The sequence below is a fragment of the Triturus cristatus genome, chromosome 9 (genome assembly GCF_964204655.1).
Source record: "Triturus cristatus chromosome 9, aTriCri1.1, whole genome shotgun sequence".
Classification (NCBI taxonomy): Eukaryota; Metazoa; Chordata; class Amphibia; order Caudata; family Salamandridae; genus Triturus; species Triturus cristatus.
In genome coordinates, this window is record NC_140592.1 from 877,226,657 (window position 1) to 877,249,722 (window position 23,066).

At 39.8% G+C, this 23,066-nt stretch overlaps 1 protein-coding gene across 2 annotated transcripts in view; it reads right to left on the reverse strand.

Moving 5' to 3' along the window:
- The window catches only part of WDR25 (WD repeat domain 25), a 685,641-nt gene that overhangs the window by 250,873 nt on the left and 411,702 nt on the right, over window positions 1–23,066 (reverse strand). For both annotated transcript variants that reach the window (XM_085626356.1, XM_085626357.1), the window contains exon 3: window positions 3,060–3,207. In XM_085626356.1, coding sequence (XP_085482482.1) covers window positions 3,060–3,207 — 148 coding nt within the window. The remainder of the gene's footprint in view (window positions 1–3,059; window positions 3,208–23,066) is intronic.

Sequence of the window (23,066 nt, forward strand, 5' to 3'; positions counted from 1 at the left end):
ATCTCTTCAGACACTGTCTCATTTTGCACTTTTTTGTTGTAGCTCTTGAGTTTGAACACTTTTGCTATTTGAATTGTCTCTAGACTCTTCAGCTCTAAATTGTCTGAAGTGAGGCTTGTTTATGGTTATTTTCCTGTTTTCATTCAGTGCTATGATCAGTGTCACACTTGTTCTTGTTACCATTAGTGAAGTAGGATGAAAACAACTCTGTGAGTTTTTGACTTGTTTTACAAACACTAATTCTCAATGTTATATCTTAGCTCTTATACAGATTTCTTTTTTCCTGCCACATAGTATTTCATTTTCTCCTTAGAGTTGTAATCTTTATTCGTTATATCATAATACTCAACTAGAAATTGAGAATGAAGATGTGGAAGTTGAGTCTGTAGAGATGGCCCAAATATCTACTCTGATGGACATTTAACCATTGAACCACGTGGAGTATTCCTGTAATCCATTAACACCTGAAACAGACCGTTGTTGACGGATACTTAAGTAAATTTTGCTGTTCATTTGATCTTTCCTCTATTCCATGTAATCATCCTATGAAATACTCCTATGTACTTCAAACATTTTCTAAATTCCCTTCCATAAAACGGCAGTGCATTGTCAGTTTTTAGTTAATTTGGTACAGCCTGTGAAGAAAAATGCATCCAGTATGAAGCGCACAACTAAAGATGAAGATATCATTGTAATTATCAGAAAACAAAAATAGTCAACAACAATGACAAATAACTACTGCCCAGAATCTATCAGTTCATAGAAATCTGCTGCTAACGTGCAACATGTTGCATCTTGCAACTCAAACATATATAAGTATTCAGATCTGTTTTCCTTTGTGATACGCTGACATAAAGGAAATTACTCAGTAGCTTCATCAAAATGGCTATCCAATCTCAGGAACCACACTTTTTCAGAACAGAAATTTCACTGTTTCAGATAATCCCCTATGGCTTTCATGTGCAATATCAATCACACCTCTATAACACATGTGGGATTATTATTCTGGTAACTCACAAGAGAATACCAGACACAGCTACAGCTAATACACAATGAATATTTTCGAAAGCATGAACGTAATTCTTTCTCACTTCAGATCCAAATGCTGTTGCACCGTTGACATGCGTCCATCAATTCATACTCATTATTTCTTTCAGCTCTTGATTTGCTTCATCGTTCATTGTTGTCTCTATCAAATCCCTTTCTATGATTACATTGCGCACTTACAACGCATGTGTACTTTTCTAATATGAATCTTGTATCTTCTTTAACTTCAGATGGATGTTTAGACAAGTAATCAGCAGGGTTGTATTCTTTACCCGGACTATAGACAGTTTTAAAGTTATAATCCATAAGCATCATTCCCCACCTTTTTATAGGAGAAGGTATTTTAACTTAAGGATTTCCAAAAATGGTCGTGAAGGCTTGATGGTCTGTCACTATAATAGAAGGTTTACCCTCTTTATATCCCATCCAGAAAACTATGTATCTGGGTGTTTCATCTTGGCTGATGTTGTTTATTGTACACAACATCCACCATTAAATACTTCTGTGAAGCATTATCTGCTTTGTTTTAATTGCATGTTTATTGCAAAAGTTCAATATGAAGCCTTTAGTTCCTACCAGAAGTGTCTCACTTCTGACATTTATGCTCTTGAAAGATTGTTGCTTCGTTTGTTCTCTTTGACATTTGTCTTCTGTGCACTTGTCGCTATTATTAACAATCGCTGCCAAACTGTGGCAAACAGATCATGTAAACTCAGAGAATATACCACCAGTTCAGGAGCTCTAACTCATTTGCTTCATTGGTAACACAACAGCAGGCATCATAAATATGTGGTCTTCATTTCTTGACCGTCATCAACTGAAATGTACTAGAACCGATTCCAAACACAACATTCCACTACTGACCTTACTACAACTACATTATATTAGTGACATCACATTGTTACAGTATTGGGGATAAGGTGCTATTTTTCATTTGAACACACCATGAGCCTCTGCCAATGAGCACTGGCAAAGCCAATAGATTTGTTTTTTTCTGTCAGGGGGCCTATTTTGTAAGTTGAGTGACTTTGATTGCTCTCAGCTGTCTTACGAGAAGATCGCATAATGAAGCAACACTTCGGTTATAAACATCCATAGAGCTAAACATAATGTGATTTACTTGCAATGAAAGTGTTGTGTCAGCAAAGTCAATACATCTAAGAACAGTCACTGGCTCTACTATAACTAAAGTTCTACTTGAGCCCTGTCCTCAAAACCTAATGGGAAACTTAAATAAAACAACGTCACAAATCAATGAAATGCCGTAGCCTTGATAGACAGCCCATCCAAGCAACTGCAATCCATGAGCAACACACACAAATCAATAGCTTAAAAGGGCTGAATTAAAGCCCTTTAGCTCTTTCTGTGTTTTTGATTGTACTTCTTTGAATAATTGAAGACTTGAGGTTGTGCAGACAGTAATGGCAACCTAAAAATGACCTTGTAACAAAGGTTTCATTTTCTTAAAAGCATAATAGACTTCAAATGTGGGTAGCAGTCTGTGGAGAAAGATGTTGGTTCTTGCAAAGGACAGATCAGTGTCTACACAGAAGAGGCATGGGACCGATTTGGTTCTAGCAGTAGGGCAATTCACATCATAGGATTGCAAGTGATATTATAAATCATTACAAAAATGTTTAACAATACGGAAGCCAAGAGACGTGTCCTAATTCCCATTACCACTCCAAAGCGCTGGGTCAACTGGAGAGCCAAAAGGCAACCATAACTAACTCTTTTAATACTTTAAAGGAGTTGGTCAATATGAAGTGAACATTTCCAGGTATACCTATACCAAAACAAATTAAATCCAATGTGAAACAAACCTTGAAAACCAAATTATTGGTTGGTGTGAACAATCAATTGAGGATATGCCGTATTATGAAAGAAAGCTATGCAAATTATGACAAAATATCGAATAAAGTAACTTTTCCAACATTTAAGCTGCCAATGGTAAAAGCACATTATCTGAAATTCAAGGTTTTAAGTACCACATGCAATAGTTAGGTGCCTACCAGTTTCAATGTCTGTCAAGTAGAGCGCGGAATCAAAGCCACCACTAAGAATATTTCTTCCACACAGTGACCAGATGGCATCACGAACAGCACTACTGTGGCAGGAGTAAGTCTTCAAACAGGTACCGGTATCTACAGCATCCCAAACCTTATAAAGAGGAGAATAAATCAGAATGTAAAAACAATGAGAAAGTAAACAAGAATGAACGGAATTGCTACTAAGTTCATATCGAAACTTCCCACCTGGAAACTTGTATGAAACTATCTTTCAATTTTCATATGAGAGAATGGCAAAATGTGCTTTCGTCTTGAGGAACGTACAGCAGAGAAACGTTTGACCTATATTGCTGAGGCCGGGAGGGATTCATATGTCTGTGCTACGTCTGACATGAAGGTATGAAATCCACTGCTGACAGGTGGTGATGGGCACACAGGCTCACTGGGAATTTCAAGTACAGGGGCCAACAGACTGGTCAGGGATGGAGTGTACAACCTTTGTCAACTTGATAAAAGGCACCAGGTCCTATTATTGATGCCATGCACTGGGGCTGAAAAAGAAGCCATCACTTTCACACTGAGGCTTCACCTCACAACAGGTAAGCCACCTCAAGTGTTTCTATGGACTTGCCTGCTATAAGAACGTTTCCTGCGTTATCTGATACTTACTGTCTTCTGGATCCTCACGTGACATCGAGTTGTATTGTGCCTCCCTTGACACTGTGCCCTCCTGTATCTCAGAGAGTGCAGTCCAGGTTTTATACAAACCATCCTGCTGGAAACGAGTGCTCTCCCAATCTCTAATCCTACATCCAACCTTCCCCTTTTTGGAACCAGGTGCCCCCTTCTTTCCTAGAATGTGATACAGGGGTAGGACCACCTACATGGGGGGAAGGTGGGATAAGCCCTGTTGTCATTCAAAAGTGGTGACAATGGTTGGAAACAATTCGAAGATACAGAAGACAGCCTGGAGCTGTAAGGTTAGAAGAAGAGGAAGGTGTTATGTCTGGTGTCAACAGCAGCAGGCTCCTGGCCAGGAAGTGCAGAAGGGGTGAAAGGCCCAGACGTTGTGGCGGTCATCCCAATGAAGTGAGATACCTACAATCCAAAATGGTCTTACAGTCTTGCAACCCTGCTGGTCAGAACTGACCCAAAACATTTTACATGTATATATGTATGTAGGTATGGCATCACCAATGGAGTTGAGGACCTTCAGAGAGCACACCAGTACTATGAGTTTGGTAAGAACAGATAACCTTACCAAACCCTACTATCCCTGACTCGCTTGGAGTTTATGTCTGCCTCTTTTCGCACAAATGCTTTCCCTCTCCACCTTAGATCATAAAGAAATGAGCCACCGGCTGTGGCTGCTTGCCCTCAATCTGAAACGTTTCAACCATCAATGTAGTCATTACATTCCAGAGTTCAAAGTCACAGACTGTAAATACCAGTTGCCAAGTCACAACTGGTCTAGTGGCTCCAATTGGTGCCCATGACATTGCAGAGACGCAGCCACATATGCTAAAAACACTGAGCCCTCCAGCCTCGCACAAAGGGCCACAGATTGTCACAGCCAATTGAATACCTTGTGCCATCCAGTCTAGCCCCATAGCTGCACTATCTTTAAAACATAAGATTCCCAGGAGAGCAGTGGACATGCATCAGTTTCACATGGAATGAGACTGGCTATCGCGTCATATGTTATTGGCACTACGGATCTCTACTGTGTATTATAACGGTATTTAATAAAGTATCTCTGCCATTGAATGCGCTAGGACCTTCGTGTTGTTTTTCATTTAAAATGCACTTCATATACACACACACGAAGTAAACACAACATTTCATCTTTCTTTCACTGCTGGTAAGGAATAAATGTGTTTACAATGACAGTGCTACCCTCGGAGCCACTCATCACAACACCAGACAAGTCCACCATTGCAGACTCATCCTTAATTCAAGTGTCCATCGATTATTTTTTTCCCTCTGTGTGGAAAAAAACATTGCAAACGCATACTCTAGTAAGCAAAAAGTTGCACTGCCCCACACTGCACTTTGTTTTTTTTCTTTATATATGTCTCGTGAAACCTACTCTATAGTGTCATTGTGCTACAAAAGAAAAGCCCATTTTAAACTGCATGTTTAATTTCCTCACAATGAGCTTTGCATTTCAAACTTGATTTATAATAATACACATGGTCGTATAAAACTCAATTCAAGTATTTGCACATTTTCCTAACAAAAACACACGTCACTCAAAACATTAACAGACATATATGCAGTCTCAGGTAAACAATGAATACTACACAGATAATTCTCAAATGCTCTAAATCTTTCTGAAGACTAATAATACCAATAAATCATGTAATATAAAACATTCATAACGAGCAACATGTGTAATATGGTCATATATTGCCATAGAGTGGTTCAGGTGACATTTATGAACCACTCAGCTTTTGGCATCGTGGTTTAGATATGTCACCAGAACCCCCTGTGATGGCAATATAGGTTCACACTACACAGACCTACTTACTATAGGAAGTTCTTTTTTTTGGTTTGTTATTAACATTGGTGCTGTTTGATGAATCTTCACTAAAATTCCCCAAAAACGTCATCCACCTAAGCAACGTTCTTGAAAGTTTACAGTGATCCGTAAAGTGGGGGACGAAAAAAAAAGGGGGTGAGGGATTTTTGAACTGCACTACATTACTTTTATGGTGTCACCTCTGCTAGGACATTTGAGGAGATGAAAAGAGTGTTGGTTAAACGGTAAAATCACTCGACATTCTGGCTCAGAAAGATAGTTGCTTAGACTACTGGATCCTTTCCAGGTCTAGGTCACAACAGAGACGGGTAAGCAGAATGAAGCTAGTATATCTGCATGCATCTAGAAAGACAAGAACTCAAGGATTCTTTTAAACGCATAATGCTAACTACAAGAGGGGTGAAGGCCTGAAGAATGGCAGTCCGGGTGCTAGCTTATACTCTATGCTAACAGAGGAGAAAAACCTGTCGAATAGATCAAGTTCCAGGTGGGTAAACAGTAGTACTATATCGAATACACTTTAGCTGGTTCTATATTAGGTGATGTATGTTGGAAGCATTATATTTATAGGGCAGCAGTACTGTACATAACACATTCTTACATTTTGCCATTAAAAGTGCTTACCCTTACCAATCAGCCATGTTTATCTTTTTAGTTAAACCTGGTGTGGACCTCTGTGTTCTTTATTTTTTAACTGCATTGATGTTTGGTTCCATGTTGCACATAACACCCCCATTCCTTCTCTCTGTGGAGAGCCTTTCTGATCTGCCCAGCTGCCAAAGGTGAACCAAGGAACCCTCAGGGAAATCAGGCTATATCTGTGAGCTGGAGTCTGGGCCAAAGTCCGACCAGCCAGTTTCTCTCAGTGAGATAACTACATTTCAAATTCAATAAATCGTTTAAAATGTGTCTTTCTTCATATGCAATATAATCAACAGAATTTACAAAAACTTTGGCAGATGATTTCCCGTCGTCCTTAGGTTTGTTGTGAATCAATATAATGCTAGTCCTGAGGCGAATTACTGTCAAGAGAAATGCACCCAGCTACCGCAGCACAGACAAGGAATCCATTTCAATGTTTCACTTATGAAGAGAACAGCTACCAATTACCTGCACAGCTATACCAAAACATTTCCCTCGAACAGAGACAGCAACGCAGCGGGAGGTGCTTTAATCATGGGCTCGTCGTTGATCAACTGAATCCAAGTGTGGCAGATGCAAATTTCGGAAACCATCTTTAAGTCCGCTTCTGTTAAGCAGCGCCCACCTAGTTTGACGTTTTCCTATCAGTACAAGGAAATTGGTTTGTGACAACGTTCCCTGCCAGTTCAATTTGTGAGAACATTAGAGAAATACTCTGACAGTGCATCTAAAATGAATTTACAAGGATTCTTTCCAGCGAAACTAATTTAAAATGAATGTAGATTTGATGCCACAATTCTACTTCACGTGCATGTAGATGATCCACAATTATGAATCAGTAGTAAGAAATGTGATTGTAAAATTCTGGTTTGTGAATATTTTATTTTGGCTAGAGTGAAGCCCTGTCCTTTAATTTTAATATACGTCTTATTGATTCCCATGTTTTTTGCTGCATTGTAGGATCCTGCCCTCTTAATAAAAATGCACGAGATTTTCTCCCACTGATAACCTCTGACGAGCTGGGCTAAGTTCCTTTTAAAATAGTATATCCGGGATGGGAATTAGTAGTGCACTTCTACCATTCGGGGAAGTCATACACAGCTTTTAGTGGCCCACCTAGCAATTTTAGACCTGATGGGAAAGAACAGTAAGGTAAAAAGTAAAAAATGACATCTGTGAGTGCCGCGACTAATGTGGCAGCTAAAAGCACCTGTCTGCTCAATCTCTCACCCAACAGTTTGACAAACAACATGTCAGAAATCGTTTCATATCTCTGCCTGTGAATTGTAGTGAACTGTAGAATCCAGGCAGCCGTCAGATGTCAATTGCTAGCATTCGACATTTTCTGACTGGCTAATACTGTGTTGTCATTGGAGCACTTAGGGCTTAAGCCAAACTGTGTTTGATCATTTTTGCCTGGCTTCAGCAGAAGCCAAAATGTGTTCCACTGTTAAGAGGTTGAATGTTTCCATAGGAACAACATGACACACAGACAGTACACAACTTGGCCTGCTTGCAAGAGCAGCGTGTTAGTGGCTCTGTTATATTAACACCCTCTGAGTAGCCCCCCACCAACTGCTAACTTGTTTGTGCCATTATTAAAGTCACTAAGCCATTTTTAGACCAATCAATCACTGCCGCAAAAGGGGCAGACCAGTCAGGCTACTGCTACTGAGGCACACCTACTTTGTATGAAATAACTAAAGTTAGGCAAACCTTTACCTAGCTGGTTTTTGCCAGTGAGGTGTAGCTTGAGTCTCCAGCTCACTGAGGAGAGGTCACAGGCATGGAAATAACAACACCCAAGTAGACACGATGGACATTACTACCAAGACATAATTGAAATGCTAAATGCAACATTTCTTAACACTCGAAGGTTGCCTCTAGAAGCCCACTGAATATTTAAATCATTAGGCATCACGTAGCAAGTCTTAGAAGTCAATTTGCCAATCTACCTAAAAACAAAAAATTAAAAATCTCTGGCAATACCAGATTGTTTCGCAGCAAAAATACTCAAAGGCTGAATATCGCCAAAAGCAATAAAACGCTGGCAATGGTGCACTTTTTCTCAGGCTTCTTTCTAGCACCTGCAACTGAATACCCAGAGAATGCAGAAAAGCATCTTTGTTTTTATTTCTCAATTCTAGCCTGTTGAACATATTGACTATGCCAATGCATATTTTTTTTCTCCTAAATATCCATTGCAAACGGGCACACATTTGTTGTGGCCAACGTTGAATGTAGTGTCTTATATTTTAAGAAACCCCATTCAAAGATAGATGCTAAGGATACATGCATCAGTTGTGGAAATCTTTGAATGGAGTTTCTTAAAATATAAGTAAAGTCTTTCAAAGACTGTGGACCTATGAAAATATGTTAGAAAATGGCCACCATGGCTGCAACCATCTTAGAATGTCATTCTTAAAATATAAAAACATGTATTCAAAGATTTGTACAGTGCATATGTGTGCATGCCCATGCAAGGTAGCCATCTTGAAATTATTTGTAAAAAAAAAAAAATAGGAAGGCCACTTTCGATAGTGCTACCAGTGTTCAAAGCAGAAGGGGGCTAAGGGGCTGGTAGGCAAGCAGCTGTCGAGTGGGGGGTTAAGTCCCTGGTATGCACTATAATGTGAGTTCTGCAGTCTGACAGCAGCAGTGGACGGATACACGTCATTAAGGAAAAACACTGCGAGATCGAAATGCACTTTGGCAGGATAAACACAAGAATGTGGAGAAAAGTTATCGAATGAGGAGTAGGGAACTGAGACAAACAAACAAAGCCATCCAAACATGCACAAGGCGCTGACCGAAAGCACACTCCATGGATTGTATTGTACACAATAAGTCGTTGACAACAGACAGCTAAACCTGTCTTTAGGCAAGACCTAAAAAGGCTGACCGTTCAACAGCTGCTGAAGCCCTTCCAGAACACCCCCCTCTAAGTTTCCTTTCCTACCTAGCTTTTTTTCTTCCTGACTTTACTGGCTATCCTCTTTTCTTCTTGAAGTTATCAGCTCTCTCTCAACATACTGTCTCTCTTGCCTCATATTGTTTCCTGCCTCTCAACTCTGATCCTCCTCCCTACATACCTCCCTATCTCCATCCCCTCAAATGTCAAGCATTCTTTACCCTCTCTTCACTTTGCTCTTACAAGCTAATATGCTTGTTTCCTCTAGTTTATTCCACTTCCCCCGTTTAAAACGTTGCATCATAGGTCATTTTGCCTTTTGCATTTCCACTTTTGGCTGGCTTCTCCTGCTGGGATTTATCTTTCTGACAGCCGTCAGATTCCTTTAGACGTTTTGTCGCAAGTATCTTTATATTACTTTAGTTGTCTCGATTTCAAAAGAAAAGCAGCTAATATTTTTTTCAACATAATATATGAAAGCCAATAAAGAAGCTGTGTTCTCCCCTCTCTTCAGCCCGCCGGAGAGCGAACATTGTTTAATATTTGTTTGAAATCAATATTTATTTTTTTGACAGTCATTTATGTTCCCAAATTCAAAACTTGCAAAGATGTTAGCATCTGGACCAACTAGAATTATTTTTAGTTAATGCAAATCTGTCTGCTCATTTTAAAATACTCACAATAAAGGGAAAATGACCTACTGACAATAGGGTTCATGAACCATAGTGATTAATCTACAATGATGTATTTTGCAACTTGTGTACCAGTTCTTGTGGTCTACAAATCTTGTTGCGAAATATTTTTTTGCTGGAGCCATGTGGGGGGTAACATTACACCCTCTCCTACGAGTAAATATTTTCCCAGTTTTTGATTTACCAGTAGATATGCATTTAAAAAAAATGTATTTCTAAACTTAGGATGCCAAAAAATGACGATCCAGAATAAGGAGAAATAAAAAAAAAATGTAAGGGTCAAAGGCGTCAGAGCACATCCAATAAAGTGCCTAGTGAGCTATGAGGATAGTAGGAGCAGTCAAAGGCAAGGCCAAAGACCAGAGAGTGCTCATAACAGCTTTCGGCACATTGGGCCAGTGTGCGATCCTTCCAATTTGCGAGTTGCAAATTGCATCATTTTGCGACTCGCAAAATGTAATTTACAACAATGTCTAAGACACTGTTTGCGATTCCTAATGGGGTTGCAAATTGCATGCCTCATTAATAATTATGAGGCAGGTGCCATTGGGAATGGCAAGCACTACCAAGGGTTAGTGGCCTGCTGGGGTCAGCAGACCACCATGTCTGTGACTGCTTTTTAAATAAAGCAAGTTTTAATTTTTTTTAATGCAGCCTGTTTTCCTGAAAGGAAAACGGGATGCGTTTAAAAAAGAAAAATAAAACGTTTCTGTTTCATTTTATGAGTAGGCAGAGGTCCCGGACCACTGCCTGCTCTTAAAAAATATTTTTGCATCCATTCACAAAGGGAAAGGGGTCCCCTGGGGGCCCCTTCCAGTTTGCGAGTGGCTTAGTGGTAAATTGTGAGTGTTTTGCGACCGCAATTGCGGTAGCAAAACAATCATACATTGAAGTGCAAGTCGCTATTAGGAAATGACGCCCTTGGCACGTCCCTTCATAATAGCGAGTCGCAAACCCTGTTTTGCGAGTCGGTAATAGGTCACTGACTCGCAAAATAGGGTTTGCACATGGGCCAGACCTATTTTGCGTTCATAAACGGTCCGATTTCCCGTTTGCGACCGCAAAAATCAGTCGTACATCTGGTCCTTAGTGCCGCTGGCAGCATTCCCGTACCACTGTCAACATCTAGATGTTCTCGCAAAATTTGATACAGAATAACATTTTATTTCTCCCGAAGGCAAACGTAGTTCAAAAAGTGTAATAGTTTATGGCTTCTCTGATGTCTGGAATGAAGCCACTGATTGAGTCATGTGTGATGTCATCGATGATGTAATGTGAACAATAATGAGTAATGTATTTGGGAGCATTATGGTTTCACAACTAACCAAAACCAGAGAATACCATTGTTTTTTTAGATATTGGATTGCAACCTTAACTTTCCTTCAACAAATGTTCTTTAATAACATATTTATGTTGTAATATAATACACTTTAACTTGTAACCATGGCAGCCAATCACAACATCTCTCAGTGAATACCGCAGATTCTTATCTCTAATTATCTCTGATACAGGTCATAAAAATACCATGAAAATATAACTTTTATCCTTTACAGGATTTCTTGTTTAATAAAAATGCTTAACATGTCTATTATATTGTATAGTATAAATTGTTAATCTGGAGAGTGACATTTTTAGCCTAGATTTACGGCTGTATTAAAAAGCTATAATTAGAAATGATGCTATAAATATTTGCGTCTCAAAAGAAAACTAACCAGGCATTGGCTACTTCACTTAATGAACTACCGTCGATCATCAACAACTCTTCACAACAGGAGGTTATTACTGCACTACATCACAATGCAACAAAACACGATTATGTAACCAAAAGCCAACCCTCTCAGTGGCTCATGGCTGCATTGAATCGTGACCATCAAAGTAGGCGTAGTTCCTCGTAAGACAAGTGATGACAAGATGGTGGCATTGAATCATGATAACACTAATCAACCCGGGTCTGGTGCTGAGTCAACAAAGAAAAACAAAAAGCATATCTACTAATTCTGACATCTCTAGTTAGAAGAGAACCCTTCTAGGAACAGAACCCATCATTCACCGAGGAGTCAGTGTGTTTGTCATCATCTGGGTCTGTCTCTCTTGATACACCGCACCAGGTCTAGGTGGAACGACCTGATTGCGAGTAAAGAGAAGTGGCATACAGGGGTTGCAGTCAAATCTCCACTAGAGATGACAAGAAGCAAAAAGTAAATTCTCGCTCACGTGAGAGGGGTTGTAAAAGTGCAGCACTAAATCATAAAGAGTGAATAAAAATGGCTAGGGGAACTCAAAAGTGCTTTAATTAGTAGAGTACCTCTGCCAACATTAAAAAGCAAAATGGCAACTCAGCATAAATACTTTGTCATTATGCTCATTGTCCATAGTATCTGGTCGACATGTTTCTGCCCACTGGGATCTGTGTAGTATCAAGGGCATTCATCAGGACCTAAATTGCTGCTACTATGTAAAAATGTGTGAAAGTATAAAAAATTATTACAAACATTCCTACCACCGGTTGAGCTCTACAGATGTCAAAACCGGATACCTAGGAAAGTAAAGAGACATGGATAAGAAATGCGAAAAATCATCAATGTTGACAAAAACAGCAAACAACAGTATCTAAATACCGTCTTAGAACACACACATTAGTGTTTTATACATCCAATAATGTATTAGATTGCACTTACCCCAGAATTCTGGGTGATACCCTCACCTCAACCTGGTTTCTACTCAGGGAAGGGGGCCCCGCTCTGATAGGGGGAAGAAGAAAAAGAAAAGAGGCTGCTAAATAACATGCCAAAATCTTTATGTTCCCCATCAAGATGGCTAAAAAGTATAGAGATTGTCCATGTATTTATAAGGGTGGAGGCAAACAGCATGGCAGTGATGGCTTTAAAATAGTTTTACACCTAGTTGGGAATCAAAAAAGAACTCTAACAGTTCAGAGAAAGGTTTGGATTATAATGACAAGCAATGGAAAGACCCAAAACTTGTTCTTCAGAGAACAACCAGTGTTGTAGGCTACTGTATTGTAGAGAAAAACTCTAAGTTTGGAAAGCAGTCACAGAGTACAAGCCACGCTTACCTCTCCGTCGGTACCCCGGGGCGGTCTATGAGTAAAAGACCGGAGGTACCGACGTGAGCGCGAGGGAGTGCTTTATAGCGAACTGGATTGAGAACAGGTGGGTCTGTTTCACTGGGGTGACTGCGGCGAAGCCTGTTGAATTTAGAACGGCGTGAGGACCCAAATCACACCGTAGAGTACTGCGCATGTGTAGGATAGTGCGCTTTCCCTGTGCCTAAGAGTGCGCATGTGTTAGGTTATACACACTGTTCTAATACAGCTCTCATGCTGCAAGGTGCTTATTCTAGACTTGTCTCACTAGATTAAGAACGAATGGTAAAAAAGAAGAATTTCAATGTTTTCGTGGAATGCTGGCTTCTGCGAGTAGACCGTGATGGTCATTGCGGAACCTGTTATATTTGAATTTAGATTCAACGTGAGAGCCTTGAAGAGGGGGCTCACAGATGTAATAAACTGTCCATGTGTGAAATGTATTAACTAAGCCCCTTGCCTGCGCGTGTGTCGGTCTATGTACACACAAACCCACCGAGCTCAAGAGTAACAATAGAGGTGGGGCCTGACCAGTTAGATAAAATCAGAACTGGAAACCGTAAAGATTATAGCGGAACCTGTTGTATTTGGATTATAATGCGACACAATGGTCATATCAGAACCTGATACGACACGACCTTGGCACAGCAAGCCCAACCACATTCTGACTCTCACAAATCACTGCCATTACCCATAACACATCCACAAATGGTACATGTTCCTTTAGGCTCAGATTCTGAACACAGTCAATATGGTCAGGTTGATACTGGAGATGACGCAGATGAAGTGTCCCATTCCGCATCTTTCTTTCAATTAAGCCCCGATGGACACTCCAAGGGACACTTGGGTCACACCTTGCTCACCGGTAAATACGTAAGGGCCAGAAGACACAGTCCTGCTCCTGGTGACTTACATTTTCTCATCCAACACCCTACAACTGTACATTTGGTGGTCTAGGCGTCCACGAAAAAGCTAAACCCATGGCTCCTGGAGGCATTCACAAGGTGAGGAATATGTGAAGACAAGTATCCATCAGAAACATTATTAGTGTTAGTATGTGGTATTTGAATGCTGCAAACCTAACCAAAAGGCAGCAGAGTGCTGTACGAGGACAAAGGTAAGCATAGGGTCAACAAGTAATAGGAAAGATAACTGGGTTATGAGAGCAGAAGTGAAAAATAACTGCATTGTGATGTATTGTTCTATAAAGAGGTGCATGCCCCACTCTAACTCAAAGCAACATTGGAAAACTCCTGATACAGGGATGTTGTTCCTGATCCTGCCTGGGTGGATAGACGGAAAAAACCTGCTGACTTGTTTTTATTTCTTCGTTTTTACACTTCTTAAGTATCCAATCTGATGGTGTCTTGGCTGTGGGTGAACTGAGAGCCGCAAGAGATACTGAGCCTGTCTGCAAGATCAGCAGGGTGCTGTGCGAATTGTCTTTCTAAATGATGTAGGCAGTTTTAAAGATTGTGCGGGCCGGCAGGATGAGACAATGGAGTTCCATCATGATGAGGCTGATGTGATCATATTTCTTCAGAAGAAATGGTTTCAATTTTTTTTTAGAAGAGAGAGCTGGTACCATGCCGTCTTTGTTTCTTTGGCAATGTGTAACTTGAGGCTGGTGTCCGGTGTGAATCCAACGGAGAGACACTCAATAAAAACAGGGTTTTCACTTCTGACAGGAATTCTGTCTTAGTGGGGTTGGGCTTCAAGTGGGATCAAACTCACCAAGACAGAATTGCTGTTATCTGTCTAGGAACGACGAGGAAGAAATACTACATACCTGGCTCAAGGACATGAACCCTGATGCCTTCGAACCCCACTAGCACAGGTAGTAGAAAAATACCCAATCGAATTTTAGATGCGTGCTGATGATAATAGTATCCATTTCCATCTGGGTAATAATGATAATGAAAGCCTGGCCTATAACGCAAACAGTCTAGGACATTTCCGCTTATGGTTAAGAAGAATTATGTCTGCCATAAAAAGGAACCAAACTAAGATTCTAAAATCCTACATTGATGAACAGGGTGATCGCCCAACTCACTTCCTGGGAAAAAACTCGCCAAGTGAAAAATTTAAAAACGTGTGGTTCTGCCCATTTATCTTATACTTTGAGTTGACTTCCCTTCCCACCCAATAAATGCACTGACATAGCCAGGGTTTCAAATTTCAACGTATTCATTGTCCAGAACATCTTACCATTCCTACAAGTATTTACAGGCTGGAACTCATGACATTTCTGATCATGGCAAGCCCAGACTGGTGCAAAATAATGAACACTGGCCCTGTCAAAACAATCAACAGTTTTTGAGAGTTCAACATCACCCTGGATCTACACATTAAAAAGCAAGAACAATGGAAACCACTTTACCATGAGCAGAGTATAATTTAGCATGAGTCGTATATTCCTGAAGTAGCTGTCTTCACATGGGAAACATCCTTTACCATGAAGGATTTTCTACGCGTTACGTTTACAACGGTACACTTACCACCTAAACGTCTTTACCACGCGTATGCCTTCCACGACTGTCTTTACCACGCAAGCTTCACTGGAACCAGTTAATCTTCGTCAGGTTCAGTCCGGTTTTGATGGCGGCAAAAACGTGTGTTCAAAGGTAAAAAAAGAAAAAGGGGGCTTAGGGGGTCTCCCCCCAAAAATAAAAAAAAATGCATGCAGAAAAAAAAGGGGGCTTGGGCATGTAAAAGGGAAGTGGTGACAATCGGCGTTGTTTTAGAGGAAACGGAATGACGCTTCCGCTTTACGACGTAATCAAAGAAGATCGAGGAGAAGACGTGAAGAGGTAAGGAGAATAAAAGTATTAAAAATATATATAAATATGAATTAGGGGAACGGGCAGGGGTAAAAATAATGATTGGGTGGTCACGTAAGGGTACAGGGGAGGGGTATAACCTTTATCAAGAGTATTCCATTACCATGCAAGTATGAGTGGTAAAGGAATATTCGTGGTAAAGGTTGTGCGTGGAAATGGCATTCCATTGTAACGCATGGGTGGTAAAGGCATGCTTTGCAACGGAATGCGTTGTAACGACATACAACCTCTTCACATCATACACGGGCTAGCAACCTTTATCCTTTACCAACATTCAAGAAACTAACCGTTGAAGACCAGAGCTCATGGCCTGGAGTGATCTCAACTCGGCCTTTGGAATAGAGAGTCAAGTGATCAGTTCACCCAAAAAGCATCTATTTTCTACTTGTGGAAGCAGGTTTGACTGATGGCTTGCGTCATGGGATGCAGGTGTTCAGAGCTAGCCTTAGACCCTTGCACAAGCCTGCTCCTGCTCCCTTATTAACCTCCACCACCTCCAATTTCCTGGGAACTAAGCTCTACCTGAACCTGCACTTCAGACACAGAAGCGATTACACCTCCAGGCTCAGCTGCAACATGTAGAAGAGCCTAAGTGCATTAACCATATATTTACACACACGTGTGCTCACACTAGTGTAACAAAGTGCTCTGAAGAGGACACAAGGTCTCGCGTGTAACTACACAAAACAACTAAAATAAATGGACATGTTTATGGATTAATAATTAATATGAATCAGCTGGTGAACGTGAACTAGATTCCTGCGCACCATTTGTAATTAGCTGTCATTGGTTAGCTCTCCGCCTGGGCCAAGAAACACAGTAAAAAAAACTCATTATCTGTTTCAACTGATTATCCAAGAAAAAAAAAAAAGCCTGAGAGCTTTATTGGAATTACTACATTCGTTCCATTTTCTAAATAAGTCTGAACTTTAGTTTCAGAACAGTGGGCTCTCGAGGGCAGTCTACATATCCGCCAAGTCCGCAGATGCCTCAGGTGTGCATGCGGTTTCTTTAATGTTGATTGACCAGCACAATGAAAAATACCAGGCTCCCGTCTTCTGAGTCTACAATTATGATTTACAAGGGATCTGAAGCACAGTTGGGAGAGTGGCTTTGCAACTGCCGTGATGTCAAGGTAAAGTAATTCATCTATTTAGTTCAACCGATTCCATACACTTTTAATTGCTGCTAACGAGCCAGTCACTATGTGGAAACCTCATTTCGAAAGGTTTTAATCACTATAGCATTCAACTCGTGCAGCGGCTGCTTCAGAGAAATCCCAGGAAATGAAAGGTTTGTAATTGGAACCCATGCATTAAAAGAGATGGCGTGCAAAAGCTGTTCTCGCTCATCTGCAGATTCACAAACTTCAGCTACTGCAATTAAAACTTTTATGGAACAGCTGTTTGGATATAAACTAGGTCTTTACAAGTCTTTATCTAAGGGAGTTTGTTCATTACGGTTTACTGTCTCACACAAAAGAGGCAAACGCGCCTTCTGTCTCCTGGCGGTAGGTGAATTGTGTTAGTCAGTAAAGCAGACAGAGGCTGGTCTCGAGAGACTTGGAACACGTTATAACTTTGGACGGTATCTAAACACTGAAATGTGGAAGGGCTTCACAAGAAACACAGCAGCGTCGCCAGAATTGAGCTCAGGAAGAGCAGAGCAACAAAAAAAGACAATAGATGCCAGACTCTCTCCTGCTACTAGCCATGGGTAATATTTATAAGAGGAAACAGTGGCTCAAGTGGATTGATAATCAATAATATGATTTACAGCAAAAAATTACAATAAATGAAGGGGTTAAATGTGGCGTCAGAAAGAGAAGTTAACCTCACACGTCAGACTTAAGGTAGAAAAACATTTTTTATATTCCACAATAAACGAGCACTTTGAAAGTTACAAAAACAATTCCACAATATACAGATTCACAATACACAGATAAATGACAATCTTACTGACAAAAACAAAACAAAATCTTAGTACACATTTGTGAAAAAAGTGTCCCAGTGAAACCAGTGAATAGACATAAAAAAGAAATATCAAAAAACGATACCACATACAACGGTTTCAATTTATCGTTATAAAGGCGATCAAAAAGAAAGAATTAGAATGATCTATGACACTCATTCATTTCAAGTGTCATAAAATATTTTGTATCGCCTATCTCGTCAACGGCGTTTCGACCCTGTCTGAAGTAGAGGGTCTCTTCAGGACAATCTAATGTGGGAACACCTAAAAATTAAATTTAAAAAAAAATTAAATAAATAACTGTCAGAATACAGTGCTCTCTAGTACTGAGAACATTTTTTGATTTTAAGGTAAAGATTTTTTAAGCTATCTACCTGGTCAGCAAGCGGTTCAGATATTAAGAATATATAGTGTCACCGTGCCAAAAGTGAAAGAAATAACTTACAGGGCGCCCAGGCTGGGTGCTGTAGAAGAAAGACATTGTTGTTACTGGGTATGGAAGGAGGGAATGCGCGTGAGTATCTGTATATTCCATGCTGACTTACCCCTGTGAGGGACAACTCAACTAGAAGCGGGTAATTAATTCCAGTTCTGTTCAAATAAACAGACTCGATGTAACGTTCAATCCGTGTGTAGAATAAACACGTGGCTTCGCGGTAAGAACTGCGCAATGGCTGTCATTTAGTATTGTAGATAGAAATGAACTATAACAAAATGAAACAGAAAAGGACAAAATGTCTCATAAAAGGCCCTCTAAAAACGTATTAAAAATTCTGAAATGGAATCTAGATAAGACCGTCCTTACCTATCAATATCTGTGAATAACGTGTAAATACACCGCGTAACGCTTCGGCAGGGGAACAATCTCCAATCTGCATAGTACGATCACAGCGATTGGTGAAGAGGGTGCTGGCTATAAAGGTGATTGGATGTGAAGTACCCAATAGAAACACTGCATGCTTCTAAGCGTCCTGAAAAAAACCTTACGAATCGATAGACAGATAAAGTGGGCACTGACAATTGAATAGAAACTTTATCAGTACGTTTCCAAAGCCATACACAATCGAGGCCAAATCCCTGAATAAAACGAAAAAAAAGAGGAAGGATAACGCTTAATTGGAGAGGAAGCAAAATCTCAGTGTGTGCCACGAATATAAGAGCGCTTCTATAATTACATTCAGAAAAGAGCGATGTTGCGTGTACAAAAGCGGCATTTGAAGGAGCTGTACAAATCAATGAACAGATGGAATGAACACGAACAGGTGGTTAGAAAACATTTTTTTAGTACACAAATGGAGTAGGCACGGACCCTTGAATGTACACTATATCAGTACATTCCAAACAATAATTATTTCTAGGTCAGGTCCATAAATGAAACAGTAAGAAATAAAAAATAAAAAATAAATAAACAAAATAAAGGACCCCTACTTAACAAAGAGGGGACCGAGTCGCAATGTATGCCACGCGTTCAAAGGCGCTTCCATAAATTGCATTTCAAAAATAAAAAAAGTCGCGTGTATGTAAATGACATAGGAAAAAACTTTCCTAATCAATAAACAACTAAGGTAAGTACAAGAAGTTGAATGAAAATTTTTATCCGTACCCTTCGAACAATAGTCCACATATTTTTGGCCTGGTCTGCGAGCAAGGAAAAGTGTGATGTGAAATAACTCAAAAGGAGGAAAATGAGCCCCACAAACAATTTTAAGACAAACACAGTATAAGCTACATGCACAGTGTTGTAAAAAGGTTTGAACAATGGCACTAAGGACAAGAAAAACAATGGTGTAGGCTACATGTACAATGTAGTAAAGAGGTTTCAACAATGGCATTACGGACAGGAAAATCAATGGCAGTAAAATCGATGAAGACTAACACCACGTGTTTTATATATTCTATAACAGATATAATACTCAAAAGAGCTTAATCTACACAGAGTAACCATACTTTCTGCCTGAACACTGTCCGGATCTGTCCGAAAGAGATTATAACAAAACCACGATTGTTGTCTGTATAAAAGATCATCACATCATATACATGCTATCATGTTGATCTGAATATAGCAGATCTATCATCACTTTTTCACAAACACTGTAACAGTGCAACACAACACAAATCCAATGTTTGAAACCTTGAGTCATTTATACATTCATCTATTTACAGCAGAAAATACTTGTTCTATCATTGCTCTGCCCAATGTATGTGGCCATTAAAGCATCATATGTTAACAACTGAAAGTTATATTAACATCCGCAAAAAACCTGAACAAGGAGCGAGGAAGACATTAGATTAAAGTTGTAATAAAGCCTCGCCATTCTTCAGCAGAATTTAATCCTTGTCTGATAGAATTAGTCCGTTCTATCCAACGACACTCCAATCTTTGAAGTGTCTGTGATATATCACCACCTCTGTTTGAGGCTACCACTTTGTCTATCACTTGCCAGCGTATGTCATTTGCTGTATGACCTTTCTCCATAAAGTGGTTGACCAGTGGTGCATTAAGAACTGAGTTCCTGATTCTACTTCGATGTTGCCCCACTCGTGCTTTCACAGTCTGTTGTGTTTGGCCAATGTACGGTAGTCCACATGGACAGAATATACAATACACTACATTTTTTGTATTGCAACTTGAGAAGAAATTTAATTGCTGTTGTACTTTGCCGTGTTCGAATTTCTTTGTATTAACCGTGAATTCACAAGCCACGCAGTTCCCGCATTTGTGATGCCTATTCAGATTGGGGAGACCCCAGACCGATTCCAATGACCCAGTCATTTGTACTGAATTTTCCATTGAAGATCTGACTAGATGGTCCCTGATGTTCTTGCCTCTTTTGAAGGCAAACATAGGAACATCCAGTACAGGATCAATACTTCTCACAATATGCCAGTTTTTTGTGATAATTTTGCGAATTGCATTGGTATGTATACCAAAAGTAGTGACACAAATAAGTTTATTCACTGAGGATTTGACCTTTGGAGTAAGTAACGTTTCCCTTGGACAAAACCAAGCTCTTTTCAAAGAATTCTTTACCAACTTCTTTGGATACCCCCTCAATAGCAATTTTTCTTTTAGAATATTTGCCTCTTTCATGTAATCCTCTTTTTTAGTGCAATTACGACGTAGTCGCAAGAATTGTCCATGGGGTAGGCCATCTCTTAGTGCACGGGAGTGATGACTGTTGTAGGCAAGTAAGGTGTTACGTTCTGTGGGTTTCCTGTGCAGTGTAGTGTACAGTTTTCCACTTTCATGCAGTATATTCAAATCTAAAAAGACAATGCTGGACTCATGTATGGTAGATGTAAACTTTAAATGTGGTTGGACAGTATTTAAGTATAGAACAAAATTATTAAACTCAGAAATCGTATCAGACCAAATCAAGAAAATATCATCTATAAAGCTCTTCCAATTGGTGATCTTGGACTGGTATACATTAGTTTCATTCAGGACAAATTTATGCTCCAAGTGGTCCATAAAGATGTTCGCCAAATTTGGAGCAAAAATTGCTCCCATACTGGTACCGGAACACTGTCTGTAATATTCACCATCTGATACAAAATAGTTATGTGTTAAAGGAATCTTTAGAAGTGTAATGATGAAAGACGTAGGGACCTGATTGGGTTTAGGTCTCTTTTCTAATAAGTCCTGAATAACTTCTATACACTCTTGTTGGGGTATATTAGTGTATAGCGAAGTGATATCTAAAGTCGCTAGTTTGTTCACTGCAACATCATATGGTTTATCTTCCAGCAGATTGATCATATGCATGGAGTCTCTAACATAGGTTTCTTGTAAAGGGACATAATCTTTGATAAAGAAGTCTATATACTGACCGATGGGCTCCAAAATTGAGCCACATCCTGACAGTATAGGACGGCCCGGAGGGTGAGTGAAGTTCTTATGTATTTTTGGGAGAGTGTACAGAACAGGAGTTCTAGGACAGTCAGTGTTCAAAAAGTAAAATTCTTTCTTACTTAGAAAGCCTTCTTCTAGGCCCTCTTTTGTTACCCTTAGTATCTCCTCTTTGATCTGGGATAACAGATTATTCACCAATTTCTTATAATGTTTTTCTTCACTTATTTGTTTCTTTATTTCAATGTCATAGTCTACTCTGTTCTGAACTACAATCCTACCCCCTTTGTCCGCAGGTTTCAGTACAATTGAATTGTCGCTTTTGAGTGACAACAAAGCTTTGCGTTCATCATAACTGATATTGTGCGGAATGAATTGTTTTCTCTCTTTTAAGTCATCTATACCTGCTAAAACTACTTTCTCAAAGGTTAGTACCTCTGGGGGCATCATACCATTGCTTGGATAAAAAGTTGAAGGTGGTCTCAGCCCTGTGACAGAATCTGGTATATGGTTATCTTTATCCATAAAGAATACTCTCAGTCGTATTTCTCGAAAGAACTGATATAACTCTGTTTTTAGATTGAAAAAGTTTGTGCGTTCAGTTATCACAAAAGATAGTCCTTTACTCAAAAGAGAAACTTCAGCGGAGGATAAGAGGTGTTGGGACAAATTAAAGATGGGAATATTATCCGTTCCTCTTTTCACTTGATCTAGTATGGCTGGGGTCCCCATTGATAGTATCTGTTCCGTGTTTGTAGTTCCCCCGCATATTGATGCCATATTCTCCCTCTGCCCCTTCTCTTGCCTCCGCATTCTAAAAAAGGCTGACCGGAGCGATTGTCTGTATGACTTGGGCCAGGTTGTACGTCAGAGTCACTTGAGCCACCAGAGGACTCAGAAAAAGTAACAGGTTGATTGCGTCTGAATCTTTCCCAGGTGTTCTGTCTATTCTGTACCTCAGATGTATTGTAGTAATCTTCTCTAAGATAAGGATAAGCCCTTTCTTTAGAGAAGCCTTTGATGTCTTTAGTAACTTTGTCGACCTTTTTTTTAATTTCAAAGGAATTTAAATCTTCTATTGATTTATTGATTTTATCCAACAGTGTTTTAGTTTCTTCTATATTTTCAACACCCAATAATTCTTTTTCCAATTCCTCAATTTCTTTTAATTCTATTTTTGCATGATCCAGTGCCGTTTCGACACCGAGCACCATCCAATGGCGCGAGCAGGTTGTGGAGATACCACTGAATCCACCTTTGAATTTTGGATCGTCACGAAAAATCCCTGGGACGTTCCTGACGACCAACCCCTGAGGAATTATACCCGCCTTTAGATATTCAGTCAACATACGTGCATGTAGCTCAGTTCTTACATGTTTTTTCTTTGCTTTTTCTATTTTATCTAACAGTAATTGACGTGGACTCACAGTAGAAGAAAGTTGATTAGAAAATAAAG